We start from the raw sequence: 13834 nt of genomic DNA on the forward strand, positions 1-13834 counted from the left end.
GAAAGAATAGTATCAGTAACATTGTTAACACTGTGCTACATTACAGAGAAATACAAACCGTACTAATGAACCTTCATTAATATAGGCCTATATTTTATCTCCAAGTGCACGTCACACACTGAGCGAGCCGCCTGTTAATGACGCTGTGGACAAAGCAGTAATGATTGACGATGATTATAATGAACCACTGGTACCAGCCCTGGAAATGAACGCGACTCCTGTCTGACTGCTGAGCATGGCCATTTCCTGTGTCTGTCCTTTCAAATTAAATTCCCACATGGTCCAGTCATATAGGTTTTGATGTATTTTGACAAGGCGCAGCTACTAATAGAGTTTCATGTTTTGTTTTGACTAATGTTTATCGACTATTAGGAGGCATCCCCAATATGAACCTTGATTCTGTGACTATTTCTGTCCTCAAATGTTTTCAGAAACATATTTTAACTTACCGTATAACTGTAATTTGGGATTGTTTGCTACCGGCTGGCCGAAGTGTTTTTTCTCCAGCGCAGCACAGTACATTCTGGTAGTTGTAGGCTTTCTACCTCTTGAGCAAAAGCAAAAGCCACAGTCTTTTTCCTTTGTTTTCTCTGGCCATGCAGCACCAGTGTCAAAAGTATTTGCTTCTGTCAACTGCATAGACAGTCCAGTTCTATGAAAAGACCATCTTTCCTGCAATGAAATGCTTCTTAAATCGATTAGTTGTCAGCTATTGAATTATGCACCAATTCATTTGATAAATTGTTTGAGTCATTTTTTGTGGACAAACAAGACATTTGAGTACATCATCTCGGGCTTTGGAAACACCGGACAGAACCACAGCTACACCACTGTCTGACATTTTATAGACCAAAAAAAACCAACTGATCGATTTATCAAGAAAATAATCTACAGATTAATCGCCAGTAAACAATTATTCATTGCATCCTGTATGTTCAAATCCTAAAACAAACAACACAATGTCACTGTAAGTTTATATTAAAATGACAGAATGTCTATGTGAGCAATACTCTTAATTGAAAAATGAAAGGTGGACCTCTATGATTTTTATCAGCCTCCAGTGGCAACCAAGTAATTACAGTATGGACAGGCCTTTGACAGCCTTCAGTCGCCTGTAATTCACAGAACTCATGAGAGACACAGTGATGAGTGACCAGCTGTACTCACTGTGGACTAGGACTGGGAGGCATTGGAGTGAAGAGACAATGTGACATTGTATGTCCTCATTTTTACCACTGCTCTGCTACCATGTGTACTTAAAGGGAAACTTCTCTGTTTTCCAACTTAGACCCTTTATTCCATGTTTTTTGTGTAAGTAACTAATGGGATCAACAATTTTTTGAAATTGGTCCAGTATTACGCAAAGAGCTGGAGCCAGCAGCTGCGAAACAGGCATCGATCCTTCAGGGCAATTGCACAACTTCAGTATATGTCCACTTAAAGTTTCTTTTTTGCCCCTGACAAGCTCTGGTTGTGATAAGTGTCTAACAACACTATGGAAAGGACTCTACAGAGAAATTAAATGTTTTTCTTTACCATTCTTTACTGTCCCTGGACACATCAAGACCACACTTATCAAGCAGCAATTGATCCTACTCTTCACAACATAGACATTCTTCCTTTGTGGACACAGGGTCACAGCACTGAGTGGAACACCACCCGTCTATTGAGCTTCATGGCCCTGCAGCAGCTGGTTCATCCTCCTCTCGCTCCTCTCTTCTTGTCCACTCTTCAATTTGTAGAAGCTCTTCATCCGTATACTCTCACAAATAAATATGGGCGGCCACTGAAATCAAAGGGCTCACACACAATCCACATAGTCACAATTACCTAAATATTCAGCCATGGCATTGAAAAACTTGAAGGTAACAACAAGCTGTTCTTTCTTTCATCAAACACACCAAAGTCTTCTCCACATTCATGTATTCAACAGTGTCTTCCTGCAACAACTCAACTCTTGAAAGACTGGAATGAGACTTCTCCCTGAGCAAGACACAATGACAAACAGAATAAAGCAAAATAAAACGTTCTATTTCTCTGTAGGATCCTTTCCATAATGTTGTCAGACACTTGTAACAATTAAGTGGACGTACATTAATGGTGCACAGTTGCCCCGAATGGTTACATTGTCGCCTGTTTCGCAGCTGCAGCAGTCTCTCTCAACACTGGACCAATTTAAAAAAAAATGCTTTTCTTATTGGTCACTGGAAGACAAACATGGGAAAACAGGTTCTAGGTTTCAACTATGCTGAAGTTTCCCTTTAAACCATGATAATGGATCAACAAACTTCTTAGAAAATTGCCCAGTGCAATTATCATGTGCATATTCTGTCTGTGATGCAGCTATAGGCCAGCTGTCCCTTAAGACCAGCTAAACCTGTGGATGTAATTATGCATGTTGTTGACCTTCAATTATAAAGCAGTTAAAGAACGCAAGATACATTTCTTATCTCAGTGGGAACAGAGGCTACAGGAGGCATTAAGGGTTCCCTGACCTCTTCAAAACATGATGAAACAGACTGGCTGGTTTCACACATCAGCCTGAATAAACAAGTTTGAAAATGAATCCAGAATTAACAGTACAGACCACCTCCTGATTGAGAAAACAACCGAGACGACATGAAAGACAGTATGTTGAAAACAGGATTCTGGTGGTTAAAGGATGGGTTGCATTTTTCCAAAATGGTTTTGTCCCCTCAGATGCAAAGATTGAAAAATGAGAGAAAAAGTACAAGTATATTTGTAAATACTCAGCCTGCATTTGTATGTTACATACAGTACAGGCCAAAAGTTTGGACACACCTTCTCATTCAATGCGTTTTCTTTATTTTCATGACTATTTACATTGTAGATTCTCACTGAAGGCATCAAAACTATGAATGAACACGTGGAGTTATGTACTTAACAAAAAAAGGTGAAATAACTGAAAACATGTTTTATATTCTAGTTTCTTCAAAATAGCCACCCTTTGCTCTGATTACTGCTTTGCACACTCTTGGCATTCTCTCCATGAGCTTCAAGAGGTAGTCACCTGAAATGGTTTTCCAACAGTCTTGAAGGAGTTCCCAGAGGTGTTTAGCACTTGTTGGCCCCTTTGCCTTCACTCTGCGGTCCAGCTCACCCCAAACCATCTCGATTGGGTTCAGGTCCGGTGACTGTGGAGGCCAGGTCATCTGCCGCAGCACTCCATCACTCTCCTTCTTGGTCAAATAGCCCTTACACAGCCTGGAGGTGTGTTTGGGGTCATTGTCCTGTTGAAAAATAAATGATCGTCCAACTAAACGCAAACCAGATGTGATGGCATGTCGCTGCAGGATGCTGTGGTAGCCATGCTGGTTCAGTGTGCCTTCAATTTTGAATAAATCCCCAACAGTGTCACCAGAAAAACACCCCCACACCATCACACCTCCTCCTCCATGCTTCACAGTGGGAACCAGGCATGTGGAATCCATCCGTTCACCTTTTCTGCGTCTCACAAAGACACAGCGGTTGGAACCAAAGATCTCAAATTTGGACTCATCAGACCAAAGCACAGATTTCCACTGGTCTAATGTCCATTCCTTGTGTTTCTTGGCCCAAACAAATCTCTTCTGCTTGTTGCCTCTCCTTAGCAGTGGTTTCCTAGCAGCTATTTGACCATGAAGGCCTGATTCGCGCAGTCTCCTCTTAACAGTTGTTCTAGAGATGGGTCTGCTGCTAGAACTCTGTGTGGCATTCATCTGGTCTCTGATCTGAGCTGCTGTTAACTTGTGATTTCTGAGGCTGGTGACTCGGATGAACTTATCCTCAGAAGCAGAGGTGACTCTTGGTCTTCCTTTCCTGGGTCGGTCCTCATGTGTGCCAGTTTCATTGTAGCGCTTGATGGTTTTTGCGACTCCACTTGGGGACACATTTAAAGTTTTTGCAATTTTCCGGACTGACTGACCTTCATTTCTTAAAGTAATGATGGCCACTGGTTTTTCTTTAGTTAGCTGATTGGTTCTTGCCATAATATGAATTTTAACAGTTGTCCAATAGGGCTGTCGGCTGTGTATTAACCTGACTTCTGCACAACACAACTGATGGTCCCAACCCCATTGATAAAGCAAGAAATTCCACTAATTAACCCTGATAAGGCACACCTGTGAAGTGGAAACCATTTCAGGTGACTACCTCTTGAAGCTCATGGAGAGAATGCCAAGAGTGTGCAAAGCAGTAATCAGAGCAAAGGGTGGCTATTTTGAAGAAACTAGAATATAAAACATGTTTTCAGTTATTTCACCTTTTTTTGTTAAGTACATAACTCCACATGTGTTCATTCATAGTTTTGATGCCTTCAGTGAGAATCTACAATGTAAATAGTCATGAAAATAAAGAAAACGCATTGAATGAGAAGGTGTGTCCAAACTTTTGGCCTGTACTGTACATACTATATCATATCACCATTTCTAATGACGTAGACCTCATTACATGCATGTGAGCTAGCTTTGTCATTGCGAAAAAGGTGGTGAATAGCATGACATTGAGATGAGACACCTGTCAAGCTGCTAAAGACCACTGTTCGAGACCAACAAACAACAAAACTGGTTGTTTTGTAGCAACCCCTTGTCACGTTTCCAGCAGATTTGTGGCACCAAATGTGTTTATTAGCAACCCAACACTGCATTTCTAATGGCTTTTAACGTTAGAAATGGCACGTTGGTGTTTTTTAGTGACCTGCTGCCACATTTCCAGCAGCTATTGTGCTTTTCTTGCACCAAATATGTTTTACTTTACATCTATCACTGCATTTCCAGCGGCTTTTGAGGCAACAAACGTGAGTGTTTTTTAGCAACCCACTGCCACATTTCCAGCAGCTTTTTGGTGCCAAACTTTCTTAGCGGCCAATCACTGCATTTTCACTGGTTTTTGAAGCACCAAATGAGAGTGCTTTTTAGTGACCGACTGCAATGTCTCCAGCAGCTTTTGTGGCACCAAACTTGGGTGTTTATTGGTCTATTGGTGTTTTTTAGCAACCTATTGCCACATTTCCAGCTGCTTTTGTGGCACCAAACATGTTTTTTTAGGGACCCATAGCTGCTTTTCCAGCTGCTTCTGTGGCACCAAACCTAATTATTTTTTGGCAACTTATTGCTGCATTTCTAGCAGCTTTTGTGGCACCAAACGTGGGTGTTTCTTAGCGACCAATCATTGCAATTTGAGCAGCTTTTCAGGCGTCAAGCCCAGGTGTTTTTTTTTTTTAAGAACAGATGCGGCTTTTCCGGTAGATTTTGTGCAATGAAGTTACTGTATTTTAAGCCAAAACATGATCTTTTCCTAATGTTTAACCACTTGGTTATGTTTCCTAACATAACCAAGTGGTTTATGTGCCTAAACATAACCACATATTAACCACAGCATTACTGAAATGTAAAGAAATCTAAAGTTACATAATAGTATGTGACGTATCTGTAGTTTGCAGAAACAATGCCAACATTTTTTCTGGCAATTAGATTGAAATTATTTATATAATGTTCCAGAATGGACACAAACAACAGGAAAATAAGAAAAAAGTGAAGAAAATAAATCTTTGTGCTCTAATTTTGGTGTGATCTTTAGACCTCATTAAAGCATGGAACTGGAACAATGCAATGCATGTGGGAGAGGCGTAGATATCGCAAAATGTCATCTCTGTTTACTGCGGCCAAGCCAATGCACAATTAATACCAAATGACATTTCATTGTCTTTCTCTCATGCCATCAGCGGATATTACTCCTCAAAGTTTGCACGCTCCCATAGAGTCAGTATCAATAGAGCTGCATGAGGGAGCATCTAGCTGGCTGTTGTTGTGGCTTGGCCTGCTCATACAAGTTTTCTGTTCTTGCGGAAATGTTTTATCTCTGTGTGAATTGTTGTACTCCCCAAGGTCCAAAACAATGTTTTACAGACTGACATGAATTGAAAACACCACAGCAAAAAAGTTATACAGTGCTCGCCTAAATCTGCCTCCCACATGTACAATACATTCCACTATAAGACAGAAAAGTCCTTCACATTATCAATTAAATATCTGGAGATGTCTCACAACATAAGGACAGTGCCAAAAAGATTGAGGGCAGTCTAGAGATGCTTATTACTGAAGGAGCAGTTTATATTAATGTCGAGTGCTCCAATTACAAAGAGTGCTTGAGGGCACGAGAGTGGCTGCCTTAGTAAATTGGTCTTAAAGCTCAAGCAGGCAATTTGCACTTACAATTGGTAATGACAGGGGCTAATTGCTTTTGCGCTGCTCTTTTTGGAGAGATGTTTGCATCACAAATTGTTTTGCATAAATTTCTGAGACAGCTAAAGTCTGCTACGATATAAACTGATGGGTTGATTAATAAACCTTGTTGATTCCGAAGGGGAGGTTTAAATGGTTACACTGCACAGAGGAGATAGAAATTCAGGGGTGTAATTATAAGAATCAAGAGAAAATGTTGATGCAGCTCTTGGATACAAGATGATATAATATCCCACAAATCAGACGACATACAGTATATTTACTGGAAGTAAATGTGCTGGAAGCCAAGATTACCAAACCATATTAGCCTGTTACTGTGCCGTATTTCATACTGTATACTAACATTATAATATTTACAGCAGAGTGTTTTTGGAGTTTGTTACAGAAAATTAAAATGTTTTAGTATTTTGTACAGTTGTTCGGTCAATTTTCAAGAACACCAAACATTTCCTGACTCCATCATCTGAAATGTGAGGATTTGCTGTGATTTAAATTATTGTGAACTAAATATCTTTGGGTCTGGACAAAACAGGCAAACATCACCTTAAACTCTAGAGAACTTGCTCAAGTTTGGTATTTTGGCTTTTGCCATCTTGGTTCATTGGCACCAGAGGTGACCATATTTGGATGAGAGGGTGCAGCTGTCACTCAGTGACCATGCCCTTCATTAGGTGTAACTTTAAGCCTGAATAAAATGTAAATGGGTGAGTTTTATGAAAATACAGGACAGTTGTCATGAAAGTTGAAATTAGCTATAAAAACCAAACCATTTTTTTTACCAGGCTGTAAACATGTTTATTTCTACTGTAAAGTCTGGTGTTTAAACCAATGCAGCAGCCACCAGGGCTGAAAAATTAAGTGTCAAAAACTGCAGCAGCTCAAACTGCGAAACGAGTCTGGCTCCAGAAGCAAGTTAATGCTCAAAGATCTCCATGTTTTGCTTAACTTAACAGCACATATAAACATGTTTGCAGCCTGGTTAAAAAAACAGTTTTGGTCTCTATAGGTAATTTCAACATTCATGACGAATGTACAGAGGGTTCATTCATTAATTTTTCATAACCATTTATCCTGTTGGGGGTCGCGGGGGGGCTGGAGCCTATCCCAGCTGACATTGGGTGAGAGGCTGGGTTCACCCTGGACAGGTCACCAGACTATCACAGGGCTGACACATAGAGACAGACAACCATTCACACTCACATTCACACCTACGGACTATTTAGAGTCACCAGTAAACCTGCATGTCTTTGGACTGTGGGAGGAAGCTGGAGCACCTGGAGGAAACCCACGCTGACACAAAGATTTATTTTGGGGCATTTTGCATTTAATGGATAGGACAGACAGGGGGAGAAAGAGGGTATGGGGCACAGCAAGGGGCTGCAGGCTGGAGTCAAACACAGGCCGCTGCAGCAAGGACAGTGCCTTTGTACATGGGGCGCCTGCTATATCCACAAAGCCACCGACGCCCCGAGAATATGCAAACTCTGCACAGAAGGGCTCCCCCACCCCAGGGACCCTCCCTTGCTGTGAGGCGACAATGCTAACCACTGCACCAACCACTGCTGTTTACATTATATAAAAGTAATGCATGATTAAGGGCGGGCTACTTTGAGTGACAGGCTGTCTGCTGATAGTGTCCTCAGCTTCTCAGTCAGATCCACCCTCCTGGCCACCTCTGGTTCAAGATGGCGATGGTTGAAATGCTGAACACGAGGCCTCACGATGGGAGTCTACAAACTAATGGATGAGGTCACGGTAGCTACCTCCATCTATGATTTAATATGGGGACAGACTTGCTTCTGGCCTCAAGTAGCTCTTCAAAGAACTGCAGTTTTTGCATTTCGGCACTGGCTTCATTTGTCAGCCCCGAGGGTGGATTTCACAGACTAAATGATTAATCAAGAAAATAATTGTTGTTTTGTTATCTAATATGACCCAGGAGTTTTGTCATCACTGGGCATAATTTCTCATTTCTGTTGTGCATTGCTTTGTGAGACAACAGTGTCCATCAGCACCTCATTTCCCAATCACACTGACATCTTTTAGTGAACATAATTTTCCACTTTTCCAGAGTAAACAACATTTCACACTGAAAGTTAGAATAAATAAGTAGAATGGAATGGCACACAGCTCATGCAATGTCTTCAATAAGTTCAAACATCACAATCACCAAAATGGAATGGAAAGTTTTATCACAAACACCTTGAAGATTGACCAAATCACAAAGTCTGTTTACAATAACTTCGAGGGAGAAAACCAAGGCGTCACGTATCAACACTTTAATGGCACTGAGCAAACAGGGAGGAATGGTTAAGATATCTAAGATAGCTAAGATATCAGGAGAAAATGGTCTTATTGTGCATTAGGGTGCCAGGTGACAATAAAGACACTAGAGGGGTTCAGCTTTTTTGGATTTTCATCTAAGAAGAAAGACAACTCTGGACTCAGCTTCTGAAAAAGGAGACGATCTGGGACAGACCAACAGCATGTGTCAGTCAAAAAGATAGGGGGGCCTCATAGTGTCATGAGCTGGGTAAACCTGGCAGCCTGTGCCTCATGACCGAATTAGAGATGCACCGATCCAGCTTTTTCAGTTTCGATACCGATCCCGATACGGTGGCTTTGAGTATCAGCCGATACCGATTCGATACCATGGTTGACCTAAAAAGCTATTATAGCTTATTTTTAACAAAAATAAACAATTGTGCAACAGCAGTTGAAATAGTGTGAAATACCTCCACACATCAGATTCTCTCCTTCGCTCCATGACGTACGACATAGCTTGCGTCGCAATAGATTTAAGAGGAAAGCATCGCCTCAGTATAGGTTGCATTTTCCTATACCCGATCCATCTATTTTGATGATATCGGGGCTGATATTCAATCCAGATATCGGATCGGTGCATCCCTAGACCGAATGCTAACCACTGCACCATGTGCTGCCCTTTTGACCCTGATGATGGCGCTGAATGAAAGGTGTAGAAATCACCAAAGTTGTCACAATTTATCATATATTCCTGTCCCCAATTAAACGGCAAGCCAGACAATACTTAAATAGTAATATTTACCTTCAATAAGACCTTCATGGTGACTCTAAAGGAAAATTCAAGGGTTCACCAGAGTCAGTGGGATTCATCTTCTGGGGACCATGAATGTCTATATTATGAATAAAAGGCAATCCATCCAATAGTTGTTGAGCTATTTCAGGCTGGACCAAAGTGATGGACCTACAAACTGGACAACACTGTCATACACAGAGCAATGACACCAGTGTGACAAAAAATGTCAGCATCAGAGCTCCTGCACAAAATACAGTGAGGTGCATATATGAAAGCAAACCTGTAAGGGACACATTTATGCCTCTAAAACTAACTACATCATCTATTAATTCTCCCTAAATACTGGGGTTGTCCTGATTCCTGTCACAAAATAAACTACAAAGACAGACAAACCTGATGACCACAACTAGAGTAACACTAATTCTTCTGATTATCAACATGCAGTTAACAGTACACTCTAACTCACAGTCATAAGCTGTGTGTGATGATTTTGTCACAGCTGTAGTTCTGTTCATTAATACTTATCATAATTATAATATTTTCACCTAAAAACTTGCTTGGGTATGCAGAACATAAATTCTGCATATGCTCTGATTTGTATTTTGTTCACTGAAGCCCTCCACTCGTAAAGAGAAGCTCAGGTTTTAATTTCCCAGGAATAAAGTGGCCAAATAAACAACCTTTCTGTGTTTACCTTAAAGTGTAAAGGATCTTCCCATCGTTCCATATCCTGAGCAGCTGGTTAGGCATTGTAATCCAGTGAGAATCTGCAGTCTTGGAGTTTCTGAAGATGGTGTCTGGCAGCCAAATAAGTCCGACCATATTGCTGTTCAAAGTCAATTTCTTCATTGTGCTGTTGTATCTGAGACGGCTGTCTGTCCACGTCTGGGCAAAGATGATGTCAATTTGGTATTCCTGAAAGAGAGGATCCAAAGACATGTAAGTGGATATACAGTGCTTTATCATTTAGTGCCGTTTCATTTTAAAAACATCACTGATGCCGCTCTGTGTCCTCGGCTAAAGACAGAAAATGGAGCAGCTTCACCTGCTATTCAAGAGAATTGATTTTCCTTTTCAATGACACTGAATAGAAGGATTATGTGTTTCAGCAGCACATCTCTGTACGCCATCTGTCATTCATCACTCTCAGCAGTGGGAGTGCTTCTCATTTTACTTCTCCCCCGGCCCGCATGTCAAGCACAGACCTCACCTGGCACCTCTCAGTGATTTGCTTAAGTCACCACTGTGCTGACAGCAAATACTCCCCAGCTGCTGTGCATCCAGGGGTGAGCGAGTGGTTTTAAGCTCCTGTCAGCACCTCCACAACAACTCAATTTTTATTGATATTTGTTTGACAAAGAATCCAAAATCATCACTTCTTATATTTCAAGTGATATGTGGAAAAAATATATCATGCTTTATGTCACAAGCCACGTTGCATCGCAGCTCTGGAGCGTTTACCACAAAGGCTGCGATGCCGGTTTCTTGTCTCAAGATCTAAAACAAAATATTTTTATTTATCTTGACTATGATGTATTGCTTACATGAAGAAGGAGGACACCCTATGCAGGTGGTACACCCTCAGGTGTGTCAGCTCCTGCTACTTGATTGATTTTAGCACCTTGAGATGCCAAGTGCTGACAGTGAAAAGCCAATTCATGTTCACATTTCCCAGGAGTAAATGTACATTTTCAGCACACACAGGTATAGCTGTGCTTGATACAGACACTTGATTTGACACTGAAATCATCCAGTCTTTTTAGGGTAAACACACACTGATGATGTAGGAAGGCAGTGTGTGTGTCTCATCATGTCATGCTGCCCTGCCAGTGAGCACAGAGGCTTCAAACAAAAGCTGGATTATAGAATATAACGACAGCATTAAGTACGCAACATGTTTGCCCGCTCCAATGGTCACTTTGTCAGATTACGCGATTGTGGTGTCATAAAATCTTGCAGTGACTTGACTGACAGACATGACAGACTACACGTTGGTTCACGGCCAATCATCGCTGGTCGTCTTTCACAACATGTGTGATGTCATCAGATTATTCTTGTTCTGTTTTTATTATTAATATTATTTCAGTCACTATGGCTGTCTGTGTCCCGGCTGAAATGTTATTGTAGTAGCGTAAAAACAATAAAAGCCTTTTTAGAAAATGAAGGGATTCTCTCAACTAAAATTATAATGGGCTCTTAATTTGAAACAGATACAGGAAGTGTTGAGTTTGAAATGACGGTGCAATGGATTAAATTTAACAAGGCATACAGGGGCAGTAAAAATATAAAAAATACAGAGGGAATGATAAATAACGGCCCATTTATAATGTCGTCTATTTCAGATGAAACTGGTAGCCTCTGCAGTTGTGAGTAAAAGCCACTATTTTTTAAATTTTTATTCCTTTATATGCTCCATTATGAAGAAATAATATTCTTTGCTAGCTTGATGCTAATGGCAGCACTCAGTAGGTTGATAAAGGGCCTCTGCTGTTTCACGCCAGCATTTTTCTTTTTTACATCCCTGGTGGAAACATCTAAAAGGCTGGGGTGTTGTTGCCGTACAGTTGTCCGCAGCAGCAGATCGCTCTGTGTTCGTATTGGTCAAAGTGACGGCTGTGATGGGAGGAGTTGTGACTGACAAGGAGAAAATCAAACATGCTAGACTTTCTGTCAGGACGTCGCGAGGCATCCCAGATGTTGCGTCGGTTGTCGTCTACTATGACGCACTACAGGAGATAAAAAGACGGATTCTCACATACGACACTTATTGTCATTCACAAACTGAGCCGACACTGTACAACGCTGCACCCGGCTATAATCAGGCTGATATTGTGTAGCGTGTCTAAATGACAAATGGGAACAGTTTTTGACTTGATTCAGCATTGAGTCTGAGCGCTGCAGCTATAAGCTACAAAACAGATTTACATGTAACCATTTGGGGTCAATTTACATCCACTTCATCCAAATACATCTATATCAGTAGGGATCCTTTTCACAGTGTTGCCAGACACTTGAAATAGTAATTGGTATGTGTTGGTGCCAGAAATGAGCACTTTTACTGGATGTAAATTGATGGTGCGAACGTGCCATGACTGGTTACACTGCAGCTTCTCAATACAGGTCCGACTCAATACTGGACCAATTTCGAAAAATGTTTTTCCAATTCATCACTTGGGCACAAAAACATGGAAAAATTGGGCCCAGGTTAAAGAAATACTAAACTTACCCTTAAATGTCTCGTCCCTATTTTGTAATCCAACTGGTTTGATAGTGATGCTGCTGTGCGGGCTGAGCTGGGACACACACTGGCTCAGACAAAGCCAAATATCTCCTCAGCAACAGTTGAGTTCTTAGGATCCAACATTACATATAAAGACGTTCAGTACAATGAAATTAATAATAGTCTGCCCTTCTTCTGCAGCCCACACCTTTTATACTGCTGCCATGAAATGCATTTGACCTTTTACCCAGTCTCTGCACCAGTTTGAATCGCTCACCAATTAGAATGAAGGCTATAATCAAGAGAACCACTGGGTGCTCATGACCTTTAATTGCATAGAGCTCAGGAGATTTGAAAAAAAAAACAAAAAAAAAACGAACATTATCTACGATTTAATGACCAGTGGAAATCAAATAAATAGAACTAATATGAACTGAAGCACTCACATCTGGACACAGTGAGATGCAGATGGAGGCTGAGAGGTGAGTCTCACAGCACCCTGTAACACTTCCAGCTTTGTAATCCCTTATTAAAGGGATATTTTAACTATGCTGAAAGAGTATCGATCTCACTTCCCTTCCCCGCTGCTTGCAGCTGCTTTCAGCCACTACAGCAGACACTGCTGTGAAGAAAATGGGTCTTTCACCTCAACTGCCTCAGAGGAGCTTCTATATTAAGCTTGCCGATCTGAGGTACTGTATACTCTTACTGCTGTACAGTAAGAACAGATCCCGCATGATAAAACCCTTCAAACCGAAGAACAGAACAAAATTTCTCCTGAGACGTGCAGACCTGACAGACGCTTCTTACTGCATGAAAATACCACCTGTATGGTTAAAGTGAGGACTGAGGTGCACAGTCTGTGTCTGTCTGTCCACATGCTTTTGTGTGTTCTTTTGTCTGTGGCTGTTTTTCATGGTTAAGGCTGGGCAACCTTTATTTTTATCTAATTAACCAGGTAAGTCCTGCTGAGATCAACAATCTCTTTGACAAGGGAGACCTGGCTGAGACACCAGCATACAAAATGCTACAGCCAAACAACCACACATTAAAAAACATAAAACATGCACAGTAACATGTAGAAATATTAGAACACCTACGCACAATGACAAGACCCAACCTACTCATTCATCCTTGTACTTATAAGAGCTTTAAAATCAGACAGAGACCAGTTCACGTAGTTTCAAATCCTTTTGAAGGTTATACCAAGTGAGAGGAGCAGAGCACATACAAGCTTTCTTTTCCCAGCTCAGTCTGTGCACCAGGAACAGACAGCAAAACTAAGTGTTAAGATCTCTACTGTAGCTACAGTCA

At 41.1% G+C, this 13834-nt stretch overlaps 1 protein-coding gene across 2 annotated transcripts in view; it reads right to left on the bottom strand.

Annotated features, from left to right (window-relative positions):
- gabrg3 (gamma-aminobutyric acid type A receptor subunit gamma3) overlaps positions 1–13834 on the bottom strand; it is a 126111-nt gene that overhangs the window by 41070 nt on the left and 71207 nt on the right. For both annotated transcript variants that reach the window (XM_033621203.2, XM_033621202.2), the window contains exon 4: positions 9995–10215. In XM_033621203.2, the coding sequence (XP_033477094.1) occupies positions 9995–10215 (221 nt within the window). The remainder of the gene's footprint in view (positions 1–9994; positions 10216–13834) is intronic.

Source organism: Epinephelus lanceolatus, chromosome 6 (assembly GCF_041903045.1).
Source record: "Epinephelus lanceolatus isolate andai-2023 chromosome 6, ASM4190304v1, whole genome shotgun sequence".
In the NCBI taxonomy this organism is placed as follows: Eukaryota; Metazoa; Chordata; class Actinopteri; order Perciformes; family Serranidae; genus Epinephelus; species Epinephelus lanceolatus.